The 26,428-nt window shown below is 35.8% G+C and overlaps 1 protein-coding gene across 1 annotated transcript in view; it reads left to right on the top strand.

Annotated features, from left to right (window-relative positions):
* LOC138707477 (haloacid dehalogenase-like hydrolase domain-containing 5) overlaps positions 1-23,763 on the top strand; it is a 42,619-nt gene extending 18,856 nt beyond the window's left edge. The window contains exons 6-7 of the mRNA XM_069836962.1: positions 4,300-4,477; positions 9,200-23,763. Coding sequence (XP_069693063.1) covers positions 4,300-4,477; positions 9,200-9,355 — 334 coding nt within the window. The 3' untranslated portion in view covers positions 9,356-23,763. The remainder of the gene's footprint in view (positions 1-4,299; positions 4,478-9,199) is intronic.
* The last annotated feature ends 2,665 nt before the right edge of the window (positions 23,764-26,428 follow it).

Here is a 26,428-nt window from a genome sequence, read left to right as displayed (position 1 = left end):
TATTGGGAAAGTGTACATTGAGGTATTTTCTTACAATTAAGGCAAAATAGGGTGGTGCGCCATCTTGCTGGAAAACAATGGTGTCTGTTATTCCATCCTGTTCCAGCTGCGGTACCAAGAAGTTTTGTAGCATATCAAGGTAGGTATTCCCTGTAATTGTTCGCTCTGCGAACATAAACAGTCCGTAAATTTGTGTCTTCGTCATCCCCAACCAGACATTTACCTTCGTTGAGCCCCGTTGCCACTCTTGGATCACGTTTGGCTGTTCTTCTGCCCAGATCCTAAAATTGTGCCTGTTCACGTGAACACATGTATGAAATGTTGCTTCATCACTGAACAGCACATTATTTCTTCACGCTTTCATTTTCGATTGCATCCAACAAGTCAAAACACATTGCTTGTCTAGCTGCAAAATCCTTGTGCAGTATCTGGATGTGATAAGGGCATTTCTTCATGGTATAGCGTAAGGTGCGCCATACAGTGCTTTGTGAAACATCAAGCTCCCTGCTCAGTCTCCTGGTAAAAATGGTGGGTCTCTGTGTGATGGCATCCTGTATGGCTTGCACTGTTTATGGTGTTGTAGCTGGTCTCCCCGAACACTCCTAATCCGCAGCATTGCCAGTTCGTAGGCCCCGGTTTCCTGAATCTTCTCTCGAAATCTTGCTGGACCTGTTTGTAGGTCATTCCACGTAGTCGAGCTGAAACGACTGCTATTCTTTCTTGTATGGTGAGCATTCTTTCCAATTATCTATAAAATAAATCCATGCATTAGTGATATCAGGAAAATGTCAAACTTTTGAATTACCCTGTATTTCAAGCACAAGTGGCCTTTTGGGGATGGGTCTTTAACGACCCACTGGGCAGATGTGGTATCTCTAGTGCTAAATAATGTTCTTTAATGAAGTGGGGAATTCTTACAAATGAAACTGATTTTTGGAATTGGAACTGTTTAATCGAGATATGATTTATTTAACAGACACAAAATAATAATTATTTACTTAAGCAATGGTAATTAACTAATTGTATTTGTCTTTGAAAGCTAGCAATCATATCAGTCAGAAGCATAAAACTATTTTGCAAAGTAGTAAAACATTTGTCGTAAAGAGGGAACTTGACATTTCCTGCAGGCTTTTCCAGCCTTACTTTTGCACACTTTACAACCTTTCCTTACTTGTTCTGTGACCTGTTTGGTGTCGGTGAACAAGGGATGAGAAATTTACCAGCGGCTTAGCTGATAGTTCTGGTCGAGCTGGAGGCATTCCATACTTCACGAGTAATCCAGTGGCAGTATTTCTTTCGAAATTCAAGGGGGTGACGCTAGGATTCTACGATGTTGCTAAGAGACAAAAATTGTTCACAAACACACCGAACTTCCAAAGTAGAAAATGGGGGATGTACCATTTCTTCCCTCTTATTGATATTCTGTAAGGAGAAATATATGGAGACTAGTTGATCTACTCCTGCCATCAAAAAGAGTTATATCCGCATATTACATCAGGTTGGGGGACTTCTACTCTGTTGCTCTTATGTCCGAAGAGTATGGTGTTTAACCTCTCCATAAAATGCAACGGTACTCTGTTGCAGCCAAAACTAGAGTTTGCAGTTACCTTGTTCAGTTCAAGTACCTATGTCATATGTTGTCAACCCTGAGCTAGCATTGTAAAATAAAGAATATCGTACATAATAAGAGAAAAATCATTTTAGTGTCAAGAGAATCTTTCTATTCAATAAATATGAGAAGAGAACATCCGGGAATCTATCATAGTAATAACTATTTTCATGTTATAACTGAGGCAGAACTTTGCAAAATCAACAGGTTGTATAACTACAGTAAACTACTAAAGAATCGAAGCCAGGTTTGCATACAGCAGAATATTTTTATAACCACAACAGACTGCTGATAGCTTCATAAAATTAGTAGTGTAATATTTTCCGTGCTTATATAATGTACTGCTATGATATCTGCCCAGTGGGTCGTTAGTGACCCATCTAAACGTATTTTGTGCTAAATTTATGAGTTTCTAATATTGGACAATTATGCATAACTATCCAATACTCTCTCGTGATCATATTAACACATACACACACAGATATATATATATATATATATATATATATATATATATATATATATATATATACTGACGGACGTAGCAAAATTTTCCTTTGTTAACCGCACAATAGTAGACTGGAACAGCTTACCTGCGGCAATCTTTCAGGGTGGTCCTCTTAAAATCAATACATTTAAGGAAAGGTTGAGAAGATTAGACTGAAAATTTAATTGGAGGTGCAGTGTAATTATTTAAGTTGTGTCATGTAATTAATTGAGTTGGTATATAATTAATTAAGTTGATATGTAATTAATATGATATCTAATTTAGTTGATATGTAAATAAATTAAGGTGATATGTAATTAATTAAGATGATATGTAATTAAGTTCGTATGTAATTAATTAAGGTGATATGTAATTACTTAAATTGGTAATAGTTGGGTGAAATAGAAGTACTTATAAGTTAGATTTACGTTTGCTTATCGTAGGCGTTATTATAGAATAGTTTTTATTTATAGTCCTAGGTTTATTGCATCTACTATTTATAGATTACGTTTATTTTATTTTATTTTATTTACGTTTATTTTATTTTATTTCACGTAATTGTAATTATTGTATATTATATATCACTACCACCGAGTGTGTACCCAATTGTAGTGTTAATAAATAAATAAATAAATAAATACATACATACATACATACATGCATGCATGCATGCATACATACATACATACATACATACATACATACATACATACATACATACATACATATAGTCAGTAAATGAAATTAAAAAGAACACTTTCATTTCTTCCTTACACTGCTACGCTTTATAGTGTACAAAGGTACAGCAACTGTTCAATCGATAATTTAGACCAAGACTGGAATGTAATTGTTACCAACCTCAAAAATGCATTCATTTTATAATTTGAAACAATAAAAAAAATCCTTTGAGTGAGTTGTAAATGACCCTGTGGGCTGTTACGGGTTAATAGGGTGATAAGTAGGGAAAAGAAAACGACTAGTAAATGTGACTCTGTAAACATAGTTCCGGACATCGAATACATCATGAATACATTAATAGAAGGTTAGTCACAGACAGCATAAAATCTATTTCCGTTTCACCTAAGAAAATAAGTAATTTTCTAAAACCCATGAAAAATAGCATAGGACTCTGCCTTTTTAAACCTGGGCAAGACCTGCTTCTTGATTTAACAGAAGGCTGAGAAGTGTACCCTTGGGCAATTTCGGAAGTTTGGCAACGAGAGAAATCTTGCCCCTGACTGGGATTAAACTCTGAACCTTCAGTTCATAGCCAGTTGCATCAGCATAAAAGTGTTCTTTATGTCTACATTCACTCTCATTACTTATCTGTTGTAAATTTATTAAAGTTGTGCTAAATGTTATGATACACATTTTATTGTAAATTTATTATACTGCATTTGTCAATCTCTTCTCTGCAATTTCCAGTTACTCTTATTCTACGTATATCTGATGTAAATGCTTGGGCAGTGCAGTACTTGTATAATTAAAACATTAGATTAGAAAGAACACATGATGATGATGACGATGACGATGACGACGACGACGATGACGATGATACAAACGGCTGAAATGTTGGCTGTCCACACTGGTAATATGTGTTTGAATCCCTGTGGATCTAACTGGAATTTGTGATGGACAAAAGCAATGCTTGGGGGTAGGTATTCACAGGGTAATCTTGTTTCCCCTACTGACTTTCCTCCATTAATCATCATGCAGTGCTCTGTAGTGTGCCTCGCCTCCCATGGTACACCAAAGGGTAAAAAGAACTTCGGCTACATGCATTACTTGGGTGAATGATACAAAGTGAAGTACCTGCCTTTGGATGATGATGATAGTAATAATAATAATAATAATAATAATAATGATAATAATAAAAGAGTCGAATAAAATAAGAATACAAAGTGTAAATTAGAAAAAAAATTGGGCTAGTATTGCTTTACAAAACTCAACTCATTTTAAAAAGACTTCTCAAAAAAATGTTATTATATACATCCTATTCTGATGTGCCAAACCGCTGCATAGAATTTTTTACCTTCTGAAGTCAGGTTGTTGCTTGTCGTCCATAGTAATAGTAGTAACAGCGGTGGTGGCAGCAACAGCAGCAGCTAAAATTAATAATATCAACAATACTCCAGAACTTATTTATAAATGTTCATTTTATACGAGGTAAAATTATAGTTATGCATATTTGTATTTTTTGCAGGGATAATATTTATACAGATATATTTGGAGCAAATTTGTATGATAGATATTTATCAAGAAGACATGTCCAGGGAAGTAAAAGGGTAGCAACAGTACAAAGAAGTATAGAAGAATTGCTTGGTTCAGATACTTCTGAATGGGAACATGATGCGGAATCCTGTTCAAGCATTCTAGTGCAGGTGATTTCATCGTCTTTATTATTTTTGTTATAATTATTCAGTTCTGAGTAGAGTAATGCAAAATAAGTTTTTGAAGTTTGTTAGATATTGCTCATATCTACAAGATGATTCATTTCTTAATACTGTATATTGCACAATATATACATCTGCACTGTTATGCAGCATTTTCACTGCCCAAAACTGAACACTGTCTCATTATGCAGCCTGCTAGATAGTTGCTGAAGAATCTGTTAGACAGTCACTGTATTAAAGTACACAGATTTATTTCAAATATTCTACACTGTGTTACATCGTCTAAGGTTTTCTGGCTCAAAACCTGTCGCCTTCTATGCTTTCTGCCTTGTAGAATTCACTCTTTCTAAATTTTCCCACAGGATCATGCACTGTAGGACGACTAAGTAAATCTTGGAAAATTCTCTGCAAACCTTCTTTGCTCTTGTCGGGAAAAGTTAGTATATGTAAGAATCATAAAAAAACAAATGTAATCTTCATCTTACGATGTTTGGTGACGTATACACGTCCGTTGATGTGACATATTAATGAATTTAAATACTATTATAGTCACAATCATGCCATGGTATGAAAGAAAAATTTCACAATCTCGAGCGGAAATCGAACCTGCGACTTCCTGTTCTCCGGTCAGGCGCTCTACCACTGAGCTATCGAGTTCGTCTCACGCCAAAGGCTGTAACAGAGTCGCCAGTATGAAAGGATAATTCCAAGCCTTTGGCGTGAGACGAACTCGATAGCTCAGTGGTAGAGCGCCTGACCGGAGAACAGGAAGTCGCAGGTTCGATTCCCGCTCGAGATTGTGAAATTTTTCTTTCATACCATGGCATGATTGTGACTATAATAGTATTTAAATTCAATAATATGTCACATCAACGGACGTGTATACGTCACCAAACATCGTAAGATGAAGATTACATTTGTAAAGTTTCTTTCAAGCCATAAGCAGTGCTGACTAGATCAGACGCTATGGACAGTACTCTATAACAGAGTCGCCAGTATGAAAGGATAATTCCAAGCCTTTGGCGTGAGACGAACTCGATAGCTCAGTGGTAGAGCGCCTGACCGGAGAACAGGAAGTCGCAGGTTCGATTCCCGCTCGAGGTTGTGAAATTTTTCTTTCATACCATGGCATGATTGTGACTATAATAGTATTTAAATTCATTAATATGTCACATCAACGGACGTATATACGTCACCAAATATCGTAAGATGAAGATTACATTTGTAAAGTTTCATTCAAGCCATAAGCAGTGCTGACTAGATCAGACGCTATGGACAGTACTCTATAACAGAGTCGCCAGTATGAAAGGATAATTCCAAGCCTTTGGCGTGAGACGAACTCGATAGCTCAGTGGTAGAGCGCCTGACCGGAGAACAGGAAGTCGCAGGTTCGATTCCCGCTCGAGATTGTGAAATTTTTCTTTCATACCATGGCATGATTGTGACTATAATAGTATTTAAATTCATAAAAAACACTTACTGTTGTATAGCAAAACCAAGAAACACTCATACCAATCAGCACAAAAGAAATTTTGCTTGTGATGACTGTACTTCATGTACATTGTAAATTTGCGAACAAATAGTTTGCAGATGATTTTAAACAATTTCAAATAAAATTGCGAATTTATTTACTACATAAATTTAAAAATGAATGATATGTATTAGCAACAAGAAACCATTCTTATTTTCGTTACATACAAAGAACAAAAGCTTTAAATGTTTAAAGTGTTTTCGTTAAAAGATTTTTTCTTCCCCTCTCCCATAATTCATACTCTTAATACTTTCTGGTTTTTCAGGGCAAAACTACATTCTGTACAATGTAATTTAAATATGGGGAAATGTCACAAAGTGATGGTGTAAGCACTGAGGATATGTCACTACTAAAAAAAATTATAGCTACTCACTGTTTTTTGCTGTTAAATTTCCTGTGTTCAGAATACATAATTATATTATGTTGAGTCATAACCTCACAAATATTTGTTTAGTTCCTTGATAATAATATTGTTTTCCGCACTTCAATTGTTTAAGTTTAGAATCATAATTATTCAATTCTCAATAATATTTTTTATGCTAAATTGATAGACTAAATTATATTTAATTTCCAAATAAGCATAGCATTACTTCTATAGAAGTGTTAGTTTAAATAATCCCAACATAGTAGAGTCCCGATTATCCGGCCTTCCATGTTAAGGTACGATGACACGTCGCTACTTTTGCAGCGCTGCAGTACAAAAAACTGCGCAAATCTTGTACTGCGACGTGTGAACAACAGTGCAACCCGAAAAGTAGCGGCTGCCGAACCTGCTGCCCGCTACTTTTCCATGCTGCGCGCAGCTTAAAAGTAGCGATGTGTGAACAGGGTTCTCAGGGTTGCAGCCGCAGCATTTTTGATATCGGTTTTGTTGAAACTTTTGCTGCGGTTGCAACCAGTGTTATCACCCAAATGTGTCTATGATACTTTTATTGTTTGGATATATTTTAATGTTAAATGTGATGAAAATAAATTATTTGTAACAGTTATTAAATACACAACACAGTCTGAGCATAATTGGTGACGATATAATTAATTTTTTAAATTTTCCGTAGCGTAGTTCCAAACAGGAGGGTTGCCAATATTGATTACGTGAATATACTTTTGGTTATCATTTAAGTATATAGGCGTTTTTGAAAGCTTTATAGTAAAAATAATGTCAATTTCTGAATACTAGATACTACAGAAAAGCAAATAATACATAAGGAAGCTTTTGCATGAGTTTCTTAATAATGCGAACATAACCACAAAATGTATATTGAGAAGTCAACACGGAGATGGGAACCTGCAGCCTGACTGCGGCTGCAAAAGTAGCACCTTGCTTGCGAACAGACTCGCAACCTCCAGTTGCAACTTTTGCAGCACTCGGGTTGCGCAGCATGAAAAGTAGCGTGCAGCGCGCCACTTTTGGCTTACGTGTGAACACGACACGCAACTTTTGCAGCTGCAGTATAAAAGTAGTGCTGCAAAAGTAGCGACGTGTGACCGTACCTTTATCTGGATCACTCTTTTCTTAATTACAGTAGTGTAAGTATGCAGTATATTGTACTGAACAATAATAAAGTTCTTTAAAGTCGATTACATACTGTATTATGAATGAAAACTCGTTTATTGTGTACATGTGTAACATTTTCTACATTACTGGGTCCGACCTTTGTCCCTTTAAGATTACAGGATCAAAAACCATTTAGCACTCTCACCATTTTATTATTCAGATTGCCCTCGGCCCATATAGTCTGGATAATTAGGACTCTACTGTATGAAGTTCTAATCAATTCATAACTTCTTTTAAAGGACATGTTGAATAGCAAGTAATGTGGCGATGGAGTAATATGAACATAAAAAAATTATCTACCCTCTTTTGAAAGGAGTTTTAAAGTTTCTCTTCAATAATTCATGTTTCATCTACTAATTTACTTTGATTTGTTACTAAAGAAAAGAGAAATATCTTCATTGTCTTTTATAACTGTTGCAGGTCATGTAGTAATTTTTTTCTAGTAAGCATTTAAATGAAGTGACCAGTTCATGAATATTACGAATTGTCTATGACATATTTAGTATACTTGATAATTCGGCAAAAACGTATTACGGCAAACGCCAGTAGGAGAAGTTATCCCCACCCGTGCCGCTCGGCACCTCGCTCGCATGCTCTCTCTCTCTCTACTGTCTCTCTCTACTATATGTCCCGCTTCGATGGATCACTGCCTACCACATTGTAATACGCATTAGACAACTGTCCACAACCACAATGCAATACGCATTAGACAACTGTCCACAGCCACAATGCAATATGCATTAGACAACTGTCCACAACATGTACTGACACAACACAACACAATGTAATGTGGTTCTCATTAAACAACACTCACCTGTTAACTTTGCACGTCCTCGAAGTAACATAATAGTCTTTTTTTTTCCCACAAATTGGACACTCGTAATGACTAGCAAGTAATCCATGCTCCTCACAGTACCTTACCGTATCCGCCTTCAAATTCTCCCTGGACATTTTCAGGAAGAAGTACACGTCTTCGGTATGGATCATCACTACACGTGGTTACGTCTGTACACAAAGTTGGACACGGACACAATGAAGCTACACCAGCGCGCGTTAACACTTATGCCATCCCCGTAGTCAACCCCTACCAAGCGACATTCACAAGCCCACCAGTTTCTACCCACACTATTCGGTCATTGTCCCCTTCTACAATACGTTATGGCAGTTACCTTAAACATAAATAGATTCATTTTCCCTTCTACCGCCAACTCGCTTCGGTAGCCGAGAGGTCTAAAGCGTGAACAAAAAGCGTGCGTTTAGGTTTAGTTACGAACTTTCTCGGATCGAATCTCCCCTCCTGCGAAGTCTTAAGAAAATAAAAAAGAGAGAGACATGAAGCAAGGAACAGAGGAGAGAGAGAGACTGACAGGACGAAGTTCCTCTTTTGCTTCGTAGATGTCGTTACTCTTTTTGTTCCACTTTCCTACACTAGATGTCACCCCACTCTAAACCCCTATTTCCACTCTTTCCCGCTAGGGTGTGTGGTGAGCTTGTAGGGGAAAAGTGGAAAGGGGATGTGGGCGGAGCTTTGCGTTCGCCGTATTACGTTTTTCCCGATAATTCTGTAAAAATTTGTGTAAAGTAATTTAATTAATTGTAACATCGGAACCTGTATTGATTACAGACAGGAGTTTACTCAGAGGACCATCATAATGGAATGTTGGATCACTCACCTCGTGACTTCCTTCCTGTTGAAGAGAAGCTGCGTGCACCGAAATATACAGTAGAAAACGTGTCCAAAGCAATTGACTTAATTTTCCATAAAGAAGGCTTCCATTGATAACAGTTTGCATCTAGATTTTTTTTTAGTTACTATAAGAGAAGTCGTGGAATTGAAAGTGTCGAGAATCTGGTGAATAACAAAATTTCTTACTTACTGCTAAGTAACTTATTATTGTTATTATTTCAGAGTAAAATATTTTATATGACATCCTTGGCATTGGATAAAACATTTTTATATGACAGAAGTTCGGAGATCATATCTGCAAATTACATGAAAGTAATTGTTAATTCCTGAAACTTTTTAGAACCATGACTTTTCGTTGTTGGTGACTTTATCCTTTTAAAAATTTCAATGAATATCTTGTTCATATTGAACAGGTAGAAATTTACTCAATAATATTTTTTCTCTAGTTAATTTACAGATGCTTTTAGCACTCAAATAATGCTTAAGTAGAGCTTAAGTCTTTGCTGTTGTTAAATATATAATATATCTGATTTTGGGAGATCAGCCATTCTCACATAATATTCCATTGTAAAATAGGCACTTCAATTCCCCATCTAAATCAAAAACATATACTTTTCTTCGTATGTTCTGAACACATTTGTGTGGAAATTAACTTCCTGATCCCAGAAGGGCAGTGAAACTTTTCTGTTTGCTTTCCTTCAAAAATATTTTTTTTGTATGAATATAGGCGCTTCTGAATTAGTTAAAAATTTTGGACATATCTTCCTTACTGTTTAAACTGAATTTTATTTCACATAAGAACACTCATTTTCAACTTTTTATATTTAAATAAATATTTGAAAATATTTAATCATAAATATGTAATTCACACTTTTTGCCTTAATGCATTTTTTTTTTGTTTCCGCGTCCTAAAGTTGTTAATTTTTATATATTTTCCAAAAATTATTTAAATTTTACATAAAAAGACTTAATTTTCGTGTATGTTTCCTTTAATGTAAAATTTTTAATTGACATTGTTCCTAAATAATTTACTACCAGTATTAACAGAGTGTATATACATATGTGAGAGAATATAATATTTGCACATATATGACAAAAGCAGCCGAAATTCTTTCAGTAAGCTTTTCAGAAATTATACATATCTTATGTGTGGTTCATGCTCTATACAAAACATGCTAATTGCCATAACATACTATGCTAAGTAATTTTAAAGTTTTGTATTTGTTGTAAATAAATTGGACGAAACACAGCATTGATTGTGATACAAGATTTACTGAAAGGCTATTGTTAAAAATTGATTTGGCATTTATATCCACAAATCTTGGCTTTTTGTGCAATACAATAAAAAAAACTAGAAAAATGGACAAACCTCCTTTGTGAAACAGTCAGACAAGTGCAGTCCATTGAAGAGAAACTGAGCCCAATACCTAGTTCAAAAGTACAAATGTTAAAGAAATTTCATATAAAAAAAGCGGTGGATATAAAACAATGTGTAAAATTGCTCAAGTTCTGCAGGGTGCAGTTGTAAGTGAAATTGATGGTGTGAGTGTTTGTGACCTACCACACTTTAAATAAGCAAGGTAGGCATCCTGTGACGTGGAACGAACATTTTCACAATAGAAGATATTATTCAGAAACAATCGACATGCATTTAAATTCGAGAATTTGGTGGTGACATTTGTTGTATACTGCAGTTCCAATGAAACCACTAGCAATTAATGTTTGGCTATTATTAATGAATATTACGAGTTACAAAGTTACATATTTTTATAAAAGAAAGGTACTTTAGTCTAATTTTGGCTAAGTACAGTATTTTTAATGCTCTGGCAAATATTTTTGTTTATTTACCACATAAGAATTAAATCACTAAAATTTTTATCACATAAAAATCTGCTTCCCACTTATAAATAGGGACCTGAAAATTTCGCATTTTTCTTCGTCTGTAAGGTGATTTAGCATGTTTTCCCAGCAGAATTGAAAATGCGAAAAATGCGAATTTCCTATCAAATTGCTAAATCACAATAAAAATGCTATTTAATAGCAATTTATCAGTAAAATACTATTTTTCAAGCAAAAAAGCGCATTATATATATATACAAAAATTAGTCACTCCTTCTTCTTCTTCTTCTTCTTCTTCTTCATCATCATCATCATCATCATCATCATCATCATCATCATCCCTACAGGTTGTAGTTCCTGGTGGATTGTTACAGTCCACAAAAGTTTTCTTAAATCCTCAAAACATGTCGATCGATTATCTCTATCAATTATTATCTGCTTGATTCGATCAATTTTATATGTTGATAATGAAGGTCAGATGATTGATATACATATCGTAATATCGATTATCGAGTTCTATATTTGATATGAGTTTGGCTAAAATGTTTGTGTCGGTTTACTCTGCCATTTGCTTTTGAGATCGCAGCAGAGTTGGGTAGTTATTCTAGTTATATTGGCAGAGTTGGTTGAATTTGTGAGACACGTGCTCCTTCGTAAAATGGGCGAACAACTATAACTGCTCATGAAAGAGCCCAACAGTATTCCATTCATGGACTATTTGCTTCAGATGCTAAGACAGTTTTATGTAAATTCTACAATTGCCGTGTTGGAGAATAAAGCATTTTCAAAATGTTGTTTGGAAGTACTGTGGACACCAACAAACAATGTTGACAGTGAACGTGTTTTATCACAGTCTAGTACATACAGTCATGAAGCTTGAGGTGATTTTTTGCATTTCTCGCGATACAATGCTCCAAGCGGTTAGCAACTGAGAGTACTAGGAACAATAGCTTGTGTGATAGTAGCGATTCTAGTGGCTAGCAACTAAAGTTCAGCTGTCATGGATGCATGTTCCCTTCGTGACTGTATGTATTTATTTGTCTATGGTATGTACTAGACTGCGATATGGTGCTGTTGTTTCAGACAGAAGGGAAATGCTGAACTGTTCACAATGTTATCTTTTGAGAAATTAAAGGTAGAATGCATAAAGTTTCCTTTCGAAAAAAAATAGATGCTAATTTGGGAAAAAATTAGTAGATGCTAATTTGGGAAAAAGTAGATGCTAATTAAAAAAATAGAGAAAAATAGATGTTTGATGAAAATAGATGCTAAAAATTCAGGTCCCTACTTATAAATAAGGCTAACTTGGAAGCAGGAAATGATTAGAACCCTGTGACATATGGAATCATTTGTTTTGTTTTGTTTTTTTTTTTTAATTTGAAGTGTCCATAACAGAACGTGTCTTCATTGTATTGAAATATTTATATACCAGTGCTCATTAAAATTATACCTACCTAAGTAGTTACGTATGTTGAAACTGAAAATGGATATTTGTTCTCAATTTATATTATGTGGATGGTGGAAAAGATTATGAATAACCAAGAGATATTCATGGCTGATAGCTCAAGACTAGATCTTATATAATGTGCTTGTTTAGTCATGTAATGTTTTATTATATTGTTCTTAAATTATAACTAATCAGATGAGAAAGAGATACGTAAATTAGAAAAGATAGCCATTTGATTATACACGCATGTAAAATCCATACAAAATTCTGGCGACTTCTTTTATAAAGTACAACACCCATTTTCTCTTACTTGAGGGTGGATTTCACTTATATCAGTAAGTCTAGTGCCTTGTAGAATAAGTTTGTGTTTCTAATGAGTACACTTCTTTGAGGCCGAAGTGGCGTGATATCAATATTCTTTCAACCAGCAAGAGGATCGAAGTTTAGGACATGCAATGTTAATTATGTTAACTGTTTTATTTGTCATTTTAGTGTTTCTCTTGCAGTGTGTACTGATGACTGTGATGTTTACGAGAACATAATTTTAAGGCAGTATTTCTGAACACAATGGAATATATATTTTCAGTGTTTCTCTGAATGACCAGTTATTTCCTCCACATGTGAAGCTTGTATTAAATAATATTGTCATATTATTCTAAGGTTGTTCAGAAATAGGCTGTCGCAGCAGATAGCCGATGTTTATAGTGTTTTGTTGGGGACCAAAAATCTGTAAGCTGGAAGCACTGTAAGTGATCACGTTCATAAGGTATTACTTCTATATAAGATTTTCACGTTAAGAACACATAATATGAGAAATATCACTAGATAAATATTTTATATCATTCACGTGTTCAGTTGGCCTGGGTAGCGTAGTCGGTATAGCACTGGCCTTCTGTGCTCGAGGTTGCGGGTTCGATCCTGGCCCCTTTTTTTTTTCATGTGTTCATTCTTTCATACACGTTGCGTTAGTTATTAAGAATTGATTTGAACATTGTGCAGGTCATTGTTTCACAAAGTATCATTACTTTCTGTCATGTATTTATCTTCTACTATCACATATGTAGGTTCATAATCTAGTTGAAGTAAACTTCAAACTTTAGTCTGTGCTCATATTTACATTTGTGAGAATTTGAAGGTCTCCCTCCTCCCCCAATTCTAGTCATAACATTTTAGAATCTCCACTCACTTCTTGATCTTCAATTTCTCACTGAGCAATAAACTTTGTAACATAATGAGCTACCTACTGTGCATCCGAGGTACCGGTACTTTATAAGTAATACGTAAATTCTAACATGTTCAACACATCACATATTCGTATAAGGTTTCGCCCACCTCAATGTTCAACACATTTCCAAGACAAACTGAAATTTCATTTCTACACTCTTGAAAATTATATGTGCCCATAACATCCTTAAATATTTTGTACTTATCATGTTTGTTGCTTCCTTACTTCTTACTCACTATCTGCAAGCATGTTAACCTTTCTTGAGTACCTGATACTACAAGGCGGCCCAGAAAAAGAGGCAATTTTAAACTTTGGCTTTTTCCGGCTAAGTTTGGTTGGATTCGGTTGCGAACATTATCGTTGTTTTTAGGAGTGTATATCATTTAGTTACGATGGAGAATTGGAGTTGTGCACAATGTGTATATGTCATAAATGTTTTTTTTTATTTTTTTAGTAGGTTATTTTATGACGCTTTATCAACATCTCAGGTTATTTAGCATCTGAATGAGATGAAGGTGATAATGCTGGTGAAATGAGTCCAAGGTCCAGCACCGAAAGTTACCCAGCATTTGCTCATATTGGGTTGAGGTAATACCCCAGAAAAAACCTCAACCAGGCAACTTGCCCCGACCGGGAATCGAACCCGGGCCACTTGGTTTCGCGGCCAGACGCGCTGACCGTTACTCCACAGGTGTGGACGATAAATGCTTATTAAAAAAAAAAGACTATAGTTTTGGGACTGCACAACAGTTGTTTCGCCAGCATTACAATTTCCGTCGTAATGAACCAATGATATCTGTGCACACATACATATCTACCTTCCTGTAATGCCTGAACCATTTTCATTTTGAAAGACTGAATTTGAAGACTTTATACAGCATTCGGCAGACACAAGAACACCATATCCCAAGAGAAACAGACTACAGCAGCAATATTTTCAGATGTTCGCACACTTCTCATTCTTCTTTAGAGCAGAACCTGTCTCTACCAAATTTTCATCCACGTTTTGATAGTATGTGTGGATGGCTCTGGATCATTACGACGGATATTGTAATGCAGCCGAAACAAGTGCTGTGTAGTCACGAAACTATAGCTTAATTTTTTAATAAGCATGATGACACACGCACGTTGTGCACAACTCCAGTTCTCCATCCTAACTAAATGGTACACACTTCTAAACACAACGAGAATGTTCACAGTCGAATCCAACCGAACTTAGCTGGAAAAAGCCGAGGTTTAAAATTGCCTGTTCTTCTGGTTCACTTTGTATATAAGTGAAAATTTGTATAATTTGTAGTCATAGCAATTTTGGACTTCTTGAAAGCTTCTGATTTTCGTCACCTTTTGTTAATACATTTTCTGCTGTTGCTATATTATTCCATTAAACATATACTTCTTTCTTTTTAAATATTTAATTTGTGACAATTTCATTTTATATCAGTTTTGAATCTGAGCTACTACGATTAGTATCAGAAGTGTGGCATTACAGAGAGACTTAAAGAGAGTATTCATGTGTGACAGCTAAATGAGTTATTTTTATTACATTTTCATTATAATGTACTTTCTATTTATCAGTTAAGGTCTTTTCATTTCATTTCTTACAATTATATTTATTAACAAAATAAATTATTTTACCATAAAATATTACACTTTTACATTAATTAGGGCATTTAGTAAGGATAAGAATTACATTTGAAAATGTTTCGAGAAGATAATATTTAATGTCAGATTGATTTGTGAAATAATTAATAAATTTGTTATGAGGAGCAATAATTTGGACAGATACTGATTCCTTATGTATTAAGTCTGTATATTCTTGTGAAAATATATTCCAAGTATTTTATGTTGTTATCCGACATATCTTAGGAATGTGAAATTTTGATAATGCATTGTAATTAGATCCTGTAGCACGGAATCTAATTTCTGTATAAAGACATCCTTACATAATACAGAGTGAATCAAATCTAAATTACCAGTATTTTAACTGGGCTGTGAGGTTGCTGTATGTCAGGCAGTGCATTTGGTTTTTCCGGCATCTTGTTTACTTTGAGCCTGACAAATAACGTAATGCGTGGGATTGTCAATCTCACTGTGTTGTCTGAACTGTATTAAGGAACGTGAAATTTTAACCATGATTAGATACACAGTACAGAAACGCATTTTCTTCATTTGAACGTATCTATTGAAGAAGTCATACAAGTTGCTTACGCAAGTTTCGGCAATGTCATTGATGCTACACAACCACCAAAACAGTGTGTTATTAAATTATTTAATAAGTGTAGAGAAATAAGTTCCATTCTCGATAAGAAACAACATTGTCTAAACTCTAAAGTATACCTGCACAAATAGCTCTCAACGAGCACACGCGCTCCTTCGGAGTGGGAGAGCCATGTTTACTGCTCGCTGAAACAGAGAGGAGGATACGTCAGAATGACATAGACTTGTTAAATATAGGTAGAAGAGAAGAAAACGACCACTCAGTTACCTAGTGGAGTGCAGTGTGTAGGTCTGTTCTCAGTAACTGTTTCACATTGCTTACCTACTACTACAGTACAATATGGAGGAATCTAAAAGATGGAACATAACATTTAACAATTTACAGCTCGAACTTATTGATCTTCAATGTGACCTAAGGGCTAAAGATCGTTTGAATAATACTCCTAGCCTGGATGAGTTTTACAAGACTGAACTATAGCAAAAATATCCACGACTACACAGGCTGGCTGTGAAAATGATTGCTATGTTTGGCTCAACATTTATATTTGTGAGCAACTGTTTTCTATAATGAACTTTAATAAAGGCAGACATCGAACATCTGTAAAACTAATGTTTCATTACGATCAGTAGGCTACTGTTCCTTTCAGCTGCCAACAGCATAAAACCTCGTTTTGATGTACTGATAAATAAAAATATAACAACTGATATTGTACATTAAGTAGCTATAGAATTTCTATTATTTCTGTAAAATAAATATTTCTTCATTAATTAGTAATAGTCCAAGATAGTTTTGCAAACACTGAACGGGAATTAATTTCATAATCACACGTAATAGTACTTCCTTTTGTGTATATTTTGTACGAGATCACCCCTTCTTCCAGTCAACCCTTATACAGAGCGCAGCTAATATCTGCATTCCGCTCATGAGCTGTGAGCCGGCTCGGAGAGTGCAAACCTTGTGCAGACCTGCTCTAAAGCATGTTCTAATAAAACGAACGTTTGAAGATATGCCTGTGAGAAAAATGTGTTGCAGTACTGTGTAGCCCTGGTTAAAAATACGCATTTCTCAATACAGTTCAGACAGCTGACTGAGATTGACAATGAAAAGTGCCAGCAGAATTCCATCCCTTGTACGGTGCAATTACTGATAAGGAAAACCAAAGCATTGTCTCTTTTGCCGAGCTTAAAACAAGATGCTGGGAAAATCTAGTGCACACTACCTGCCACACATCAACCATGAACCTCACAGCTCAGTAAGAATGCCAGTAAAGGAATTAACTGTATGTAATTTTGGAGTGAGGGCAGAGAACACTAAATAACATACATATTTTGAGAAGAATCAAACAATTTAAAAAAAAAAAAAAGGAACTAAATATTATCCTAATGGTCGAAGTCTAGGAAGATCGTTAAAAGAATTAAATATAGCAGTAACAGGTCACATGGCCTAATACAGGGTCCCTAACATATATGGCTGCCATAAATGGGATCTGGCTTCTGGGCAAAAGGTCGAACATCAACCGATAAAATGCTGCCTACAATGGCAGAAGCAAAAATGAATCATGAAACCTACCTTACAGTTGAAACTGTCGTCCTTCTGCTCGTACACAAGCTTAATATCGCGAGAATATACTGTCACTTATTCGTCTAAGCCAGGATTGCAGAACTGGGGAAGAGAGGGGTGGAAATATTGGGAAAGAGTTCGTTCGCCCCATCCACAAGGCCAGAGTCTTCAGTGATGTTTGTGTGACATTTGGCAAACACACTGTTCTCTCTTCTCTTCTCTTCTCCCCTTACCGTACAATGACGTGAGAGCTGAAGGGAAGGGATGAGTTACGTGTTCCGCCTTATAACACGTGCTTCAATTGTAGCACAGTTTTGCATCCCTGGTCTAAGCTCATCATCTGAAATTATTCTTATTTCATGCTCATTATTAGTCTGGAGTTTCTCTAATGTTTGTGTTGATTCATGGGAAACACTTTCTTTCCTCTGTTAAAACTGTTAATGTTCGGGAATGTTTTGTGTCCAACACTGAACCTGTGGTTCAAATTTCATCACTAGTCTTTCATCACTTCTTGAATAGGCACTGCATTGGGTAAGTTTCAGAACTTTTTAAACAAACTTTTATGGAGAAAAACACGAACAGTTTTAACGGAGGAAAGACAAAGTGTTTTGCATAAATCCGCACATATTAGAGCAGGCCTGCACAAACGGCGCTCATTGAGGCAGCCTCTCCTTTGGAGCGGGAGAGCTGTCTAACAGCTCACCGGAAAGATACTTCGGAATGACGTAGGACTGCTATAGGTAGAGGATAGTCCATGCAGCTATCTGGTGTAGTGTGTATTATCAGTAGCTATTTCATTTTGCCTACCTACGACTATATACTGTAATGGAGAAATCAAAAAGACGGAAAAGTGATCATCAGGCAAATTCTTTCAATATTGCTTGGGAAAATGCTTATTTTTTACGGGAGCTGGAGTCAATACTTATCTGTCACAAAAGTTTGAAAGAAAGAGGAAAACATAATATAATGCGTCGTTACTAGTCCACATACAGAGATACAATGGTTTTGTTGGTGAAGATCACAGTAAAAAGATTCAAGAGTTGAAAGTTGCATTGTTACATGAGGTAGAGTACGTTACAATTTATTAATCTTCAACAATTTAAATATCTCTCTTCAGGGAAACGGCCAGGTCATTGTTGATGAATAAATTACGGGATTTCAGTGGTAAACTTACAATTTTCGTAAGTCAGTTTCGGGAAAGTAATATGGCTCACTTTCAAATGATAGAAACTGCTTGTGATGAAGCCATGTTAAACAATTATGTGCAAATGTTAATTGAAATTCAAAATGAATTTAATTTTAGGTTCCAAGATCTTGTCTTAATTGGAAAGAAGTTTAAAGTTATCATAATAAATTCCTTCAACACCAGTTGAAACAGTGTCATACGATTTACTTATTGATTTTCAATGTGGCCTAAGAGCTAAAGACTGTTTGAACAATACTACTAGTCAGTTGAGTTTTACAAGACTAAGCCTCAGCAATAATATTCACGACTACACAAGCTGGCTGTGAAAATGATTGCTATGTTTGGCTCAACATTTATGTTCGTGAGCAACTGTTTTCTATTATCAACTTTAATAAAGGCAGGCATCGAACATCTGTAACTGATGTTTCATTACTATCAGTAGGCTACTGTTCCTTTCAGCTGCCAACAGCATAAAACCCCGTTTTGATGTACTGATAAATAAAAATATAACAAAATGATGTTGTGTATTTAAGTCGCTATAGAGTTTCTATTATTTCTGTAAAATAAATATTTCTTTAATAGTCCAAGATAGTTTTGTAAACACTGAATGGGAATTCATTTCATGAACACTCGCACAAGTACTTTTGTGTACATTTTGTACGAGATCACCCCTTCTTCCAGTCTACCCTTATATGGAGTGCAGCCAATATCTGCATTCCGCTCTCGAGTTGTGAGCCAACTCCGAGAGTGCAAACCTTGTGCAGGCCTGTATTAGAGGAATTGCAGGTTATATTGAGCATGAAAAAAAAACGAAAGAGTAATGGAACGGAGAAAAATTCTCTCCGGTGCTGGGATTTGAACCCGGGTTTTCAGCTCTACGTGCTGATGCTTTATCCACAAAGCCACACCGGATACCACCCCGGCGTCGGATAGAATCATCTCAGATTTAATTTCCAACACTTGGGTTCCCTCTAGTGGCTGCCCTCTGCACTACGTCATAGATGTCTATGAACGAAGGACTGAAGTCCACACATGTGCTGAGGTGCACTCGTTATGAGTGACTAGTTGGCCGGGATCCGACGGAATAAGCGCCGTCTTAAATCACAAGTGATTTACGCATATCATATATATATTATTTAATGTACCGAAGTACATATGATATTTCCATGCAGATATTCTGCGTCATCATACGATGAAAGAGTAATGGAACATGTGTGGACTTCAGTCCTTCGTTCATAGACATCTATGACGTAGTGCAGAGGGCGGCCACTAGAGGGAACCCAAGAGTTGGAACTTAAAACTGAGACGATTCTGTCCGACGCCGGGGTGGTATCCGGTGTGGCTTAGTGGATAAAGCATCAGCACGTAGAGCTGAAAACCCGGGTTCAAATCCCAGCGCCGGAGAGAATTTTTCTCCGTTCCATTACTCTTTCATTGTATGATGACGCAGAATGTCTGCATGGAAATATCATATGTACTTCGGTACATTAAATAATATATATGAAAAAAAAATTTCAGTTGAGCTTAGGTGAGTGAGTGATATATTCTCGTGATATGAACCTTGTATACAGCATAAGAATGACACTTTTAACAGCTAGTAATAATAATAATAATAATAATAATAATAATAATAATAATAATAATACGTTTATTGCTAGAAAAATATACAAGAAAATTGTAAATATACAAAAATTCTAACTGTCTCCAGAAAGAGAGTAAGGTACGTTTAATAACCCATTTCAGTTGTTGTAGACAGCATTTTACTGGCTGATGCTCGACCTTTTGTCCAGAAGCCAAATCCCATGCTATGTCAGCCATATACAGTAGACCTTCGATTTAACGGACTACTAGGGGCTAAGGGGTGTCCATTAAGTCCGGAAGTCCGTTAAATCGCAAATTATTTAAAGGTTAATATTTTATAATACAATACTGAAATTTTAACACTACAATACAGAACAATGTATTACTATTTTAATATGAAACACTATACAGTATTAGGGTCCGATTATAAATACAGTACAGTAATAAACACTTTACAGACCGTATTCGTGATTAAAAAACAACTTTCTTTTAGTCACTGATGGTCCAAAAAATATGCAAGCACTTATTTATTGGTAGAAGGTTGCTGTGAACTAGTAGGCTGAATGAAGAAAGCATTAATCTTCTGTTGCTAAATTGCATGCTGTTTCTTTATTATTAAAGCTTGAAACTGCCTAAAATATTCATAACAGTCAGCAGTACCTTAGAATGTCTTTTTCTTTGTTTTTGTGGTATTATCCTCCTGTGTACTGTCTCCTTGACGTTCCTCGGCACGGCTGAATATGCCAGTGAAGTGCTCTTGTTGTGACAGCTTCGGACGATCGCGGGTACGTCATTCACACTTTCAGAGTCAGATTCTGGTACGTTTCGTGCTCTTCAAGGAGTATCTGAGCTCACGAGTCGCTCCACATCAGCACTGTGAGGCTTAGCCACAAGGATACGAGCAAAAGAATTGCTAGATTTTTGTAATTTGCTGAAGAGGCAAAATATTTCACTTTTTCTGCATGTGTTTTGTCGTGGAGAATGTCTATATTTGGCAAACTCTTAAGATCCTGATACTCAAGGTATATTTCTGATAGATCGAGATCACTGCCAATAGTATTAAATACAGACTTTATATCTGCATCCTTGGACAGATCGCAAAATGGCATCACAATGTCAATCATCCTTTCATCTAGATCAGCGGTCATCAGCACACTGCACCCTTGGGCTATTGTCTCGTACCTGTGCATAAGACATTGCATTGGCGTGGATCCATGGCTGCTGGCAAGTATGCTTTCTACCTCTCCCTTCTGCATGACGGAGCATATGAGCCATTCAGAGCAGAAGTGGTGTAAGTCAAAAATGGGTAATGAGGGTTAAAGTAAACATTCTGTAAAATACAACGCAAAGAAGCAATTAATATTAAATTTATTTAAACTATTAGTAGTCAGTGGTTAGCAAGGAGGACATATTAATTGCTACTTTGCGCTGTATTTTACAGAATTTTTACTTTAAACCTCATTACCCAATTTTGACTTACACCACTTTTGCTCTGAACGGCTCATATTACTTTGCACTCGTTACCCTTTACTCATTTCAGCGAGTGCTGACGACCACTGATCTAGATTTAAACGGTCACTTAAGAAATTGATGAGGCTGCCTTTCACTTCCACGAATATGGTGGTTAAGTCCCTGTTATCAGTAACATAGAGATTGTTTGGTTACTGATCACATGCGAAACTGTGCCAACGGTATTTATGTAACAGTAGTAGTAGTAGTTGTAGACCAGTAGAAGACTATTTTATTTAATAACACTTTGAACTGGAGAGGTTATTCATTGTGGGAAAGAAATGGCCGACAAATAAACATTTATTATTATTATTTATTATTTGTTACATTTGACAAATATAATTCCGTCTACTTACCAGTCCATGAATAAATACACTTCACTTGCTCAGGAAAAAGACTTGCTGTCAATAAGAGAAGAAACATCTCTGACTGCACTCGCTATCTGCTCGATTTTAAATAACAGTTATACCCACTACCCAGCTCAAGTTTAACGATCGTCGTCGATTGTTGCTTCTATTACTGTACTTCCGAAGTTTGACGTCAGACTCTGACATATCATCCGCAAGTTCAACAATAACAATAATAATAATATAGTAATAATTTCATTCCGTAATTTTGGTGCAGATTTGAGCAGTAATAAAAATTGCTTAAAAAACTCCGTGCTCAACATATAATAATAGATTGCGGATTCATTTTTCATAAGAAAACGAAAATGCGATTTTTGACTGAAAATGACCAAAATTTCACCTGTCTTCCTCCTTAAAGTAATGTCCTGCTGCTACATTTTCTCTCTCCCTCTTTTTTACATTTTTCTCTCACATTTACTTCTTTTCTTCTTGTACTTGTTTGTACATCTACACATATAGGGGGTCATACATAGTTGCTACTGTTTGCATAATTCCCGTGCCTTCAGGAAATAATATGTGACACTCTATACATCACTAGCTTTAATTACATATTTAGTTAAAAAAAAGTATTACCGTACCTGTTTGTCTGTACGATATTGCGATAAATTTTCACATAAATATAGGAGAGTAATATGTTTTGGGGAAGATACAGGCATTGTATTTGTACTTGGGAGGATTCTGGATAATATTCTTGTCAATATTTGCTTCAAAACAAAACACAGGTGCGCAGATTTCTCTCTATTCATAAGAACTTTCCTAAGAGTATTGAAATGTGTTAAATTTCTGAATTTTATCTCTGTTTACAGGACCCTTTAAACAATAAAGGACTATGTGTACATATAAGAACAAATATTTATATTTATTTATAAATTAGCTATCCCGTCCTTATTAAGGTAAAATAACACACTCTCTCAATCATACGATATTCATGTAGCATTTAACCTTTCATCCATTACAAATAATGTAAAAATTTTTACATGACTTTTAATGTAATTACAAAATCCAGTATTAAAGTTATTTATACCTATACTCATTTCTTTCTCCAAAGTCTAGTGGTATAGTAACCACACCATCAGCCAGTCCATGGTGTGACTTTGGCCACAATAATTTTTTCCTATATTCATTCATTTTAAACTCTGTTATTGGAAATGTTATCGAGTTCTTTACAAATTCATTCCATTTTCTTTTCTCTGAACTCATGTATAAATTACCTAGAAATTACTTCTCACTCTGGGACTTAATTATTTATCGCCTGTTTATTAAAATGAGAGCCTGGTTTCAGAGAAACACTGTCATTTATTAAGTACCTGGATTTTTAGACTTAGTAGGCTATATTATGAAAGCTCCAGTAGTTGTATTGAAGAATATCTCCATTATTGTTATTTTAAAATATTTTGTAGTCAGTGCTCAAATCTGTTGAGAGTCCTACAAAGCTGCACATAAGAAATTTATTAGATTATTTCATTACATTTATTTAAGTTACCTTTGTTCCTGTTAAGGCTTTAAAAATAAACATATTTCATACCATTTTTGTTTGATTTTATTTCGTTAAAAACATAATGCATTTGTGTGGGTTTACATTTGGGAAAGGTGAGTAAACAGTGATGTATTCGTCAGTAAATGTGGGAGGTGGAATTTACTTCACTTAGTCACATCTGTTCTATCATATTTTGTACAAGAAGATGATTCATAAACTAGTAAATTTTTCTTAAATTAACGGGAGCGGAAGTAGTATAAAAATGGTGCTTGGCAATAATTTAAGTGTAGTGACGAAGCTGAGAAAGAGTTAGATGTTAATAGCATGTGGGGAAAATATCAGATATAGTATCAAAATTGCAACTGAGCAGAGCATAGGTTATTATGAAACTAAGAAAAAGAAACCGTGGTTTGATGAAGATTGTTGCATGGTAGTAGAAAGAAGGAAACAGACGAAATTGAAATTCTTACAGGATCCAGTTGAGGAGAATATAGATAAATATTTCAATGAAAGATGGGAAGCAAGACGTACACTTAGGAATAAAAAGAGAGGTTACTTGAAGGAAGAGGTAGAAATATATAGTAAGAATGAAAACATTCGAGACTTACATGAGGGTATAAAGGAATTTAAGAACGGATATCAGGCAAGGGTAAACGTGATCAAGGATGAGAATGGTGACTTGCTTGCAGATTCTTATTCAATCCTGAACAGATGGAAAAACTATTTTGGGCAACTACTAAATATACATGGGTCAAATAGAAATGATCAGGACGAAATTCAAATACAAACTGCTGAGCCATTTATACCTGAACCCACACTTTCAGAAGTCGAAATTGCGATAGAAAATCTGAAAAAGTACAAGTCTCCAAGTATGATCAAATTCCAGCAGAATTAATACAAGAAGGGTAGAAGCGCATTATCTAGCGAAATTTATAAACTTGTACTTGCTATTTGGGAAAAGGAAATTGTACCAGAACAATGGAAGGAGTCCATAATTGTACCTATTTTTGAGAAGGGGGTCAAGACTAACTATAGTAACTTTCGAGGAATATCACTGTTGTTGACGTCATACAAAATTTTGTCCAATATTCTTTTGAGAAGATTAACTCCGTATGTCAGGGGGGCTCGCGACAGGAAGATCTTGGCTCTGAGATCGAATTACGCATGTGCGGGCTTCTCATGCAATGCCAGCGTGATCCTTATCTGGATTTATTTTCGCATTCACATTCCAAGTCAAATCAAGAAGTTCCCTTCGTACTCCGGTTACATATTTTGCACATAAGAAGGTTAGGTAATTTGCTAGGAGACGTCGCTGCATATAGACCACTTTTACACTAAACCTAACCTTAATGTATACAACGTATACTAAAACACTAACAGAGTAAGGAAAAGGTTAGGTTAGGGTTTTTTTAGTAGGTTATTTTACGACACTCTATCAACATCTCAGGTTATTTAGCGTCTGAATGATATGAAGGTGATAATGACGGTGAAATGAGTCCGGGGTCCAGCACCGAAAGTTACCCAGCATTTGCTCGTATTGGGTTGCGGGAAAACCCCGGAAAAATCTCAACCAGGTAACTTGCCCCGACCGGGAATCGAACCCGGGCCACCTGGTTTCGCGGCCAGACGCGCTAGACGTTATTCCACAGGTGTGGACAGTTTAAGGTTTTAGTATATCTTGCAAAAACAAATTTTAGGTTTAGTGTAAAAGTGGTCTATATGCAACGATGTCTCCTAGCAAATTACCGAAGGTTAGGTCTGGTTAGAATAGATTTTTTAACCAAGTCTGCGCATGCGCAGTTTGATCTCACAGCCAAGTTCTTCCTGTCGTGAGCCGCAAGTCTAAGCCCGCCCACTTTCCCCAACCAAGGAGGACTCGGAAGCGTATCCATTCCCGATTATTTCCCAGCATTAATTAGTTTCAATGACCAAGATCTGCAGCAGCGAAAGCTAAAATAGTATATCATCCTGCACATTGTGCGCACTTCCGTTATTATTATATTATTTCCCAGCATTCCGCGCACACTGTGACGTCATCTGGAAGAGAATCTCAGAGCGTGTGGAATTGAAATTGTTACGAGTAGCTGTTATTCACATAAATACAGACATCAAAAAAAAGGTTTTCACCACTTAAGGTATACCGTAAAGCGGGGTGACTTTGAACGCCGAGGTGACTTTGAACAGTAATTTAGCGCCTTTCTAAATTTAATGCTGTACCCAATTGCGATAAAACTGTTTAAGTTGCCAATAAACTAGTTCAGTTCTTTCGCAATAGGGTACAGCATTTAATTTAGAAAGACGCTAAATTACTGTTCAAAGTCACCTCGGCATTCAAAGTCACCCCGCTTTACGGTATTAGTAATTGAAGACCAATGAATTTGGAATACAGAAATTAAAATAAGGTCTTTGGCATATTATTTCTAGAGAATATTTGTTGAAAACAACCCATGAACAAAAACAAATGACAATATGTACTCACTTATTTAAAAATGGATTTAGGAACCCGGAGGTTCATTACCGTCCTCACATAAGCCCACCATCGGTCCCTATCCTGAGCAAGATTAATCCAATCTCTACAATTATATCCCACCTCCCTCAAGTCCATTTTAATATTATCCTCCTAGCTACGACTCGGGGTCCGCAAAGGTCTTCTTCCCTCTGGCCATCCAACTAACACTCTATATGCATTTCTGGATTTGCCCATACGTGCTACATGC

Source organism: Periplaneta americana, chromosome 10, assembly GCF_040183065.1.
Source record: "Periplaneta americana isolate PAMFEO1 chromosome 10, P.americana_PAMFEO1_priV1, whole genome shotgun sequence".
Lineage (NCBI taxonomy): Eukaryota > Metazoa > Arthropoda > Insecta > Blattodea > Blattidae > Periplaneta > Periplaneta americana.
Note: the sequence above shows the minus strand (reverse complement) of the source record. Positions and strands in the feature narration are given on the sequence as shown.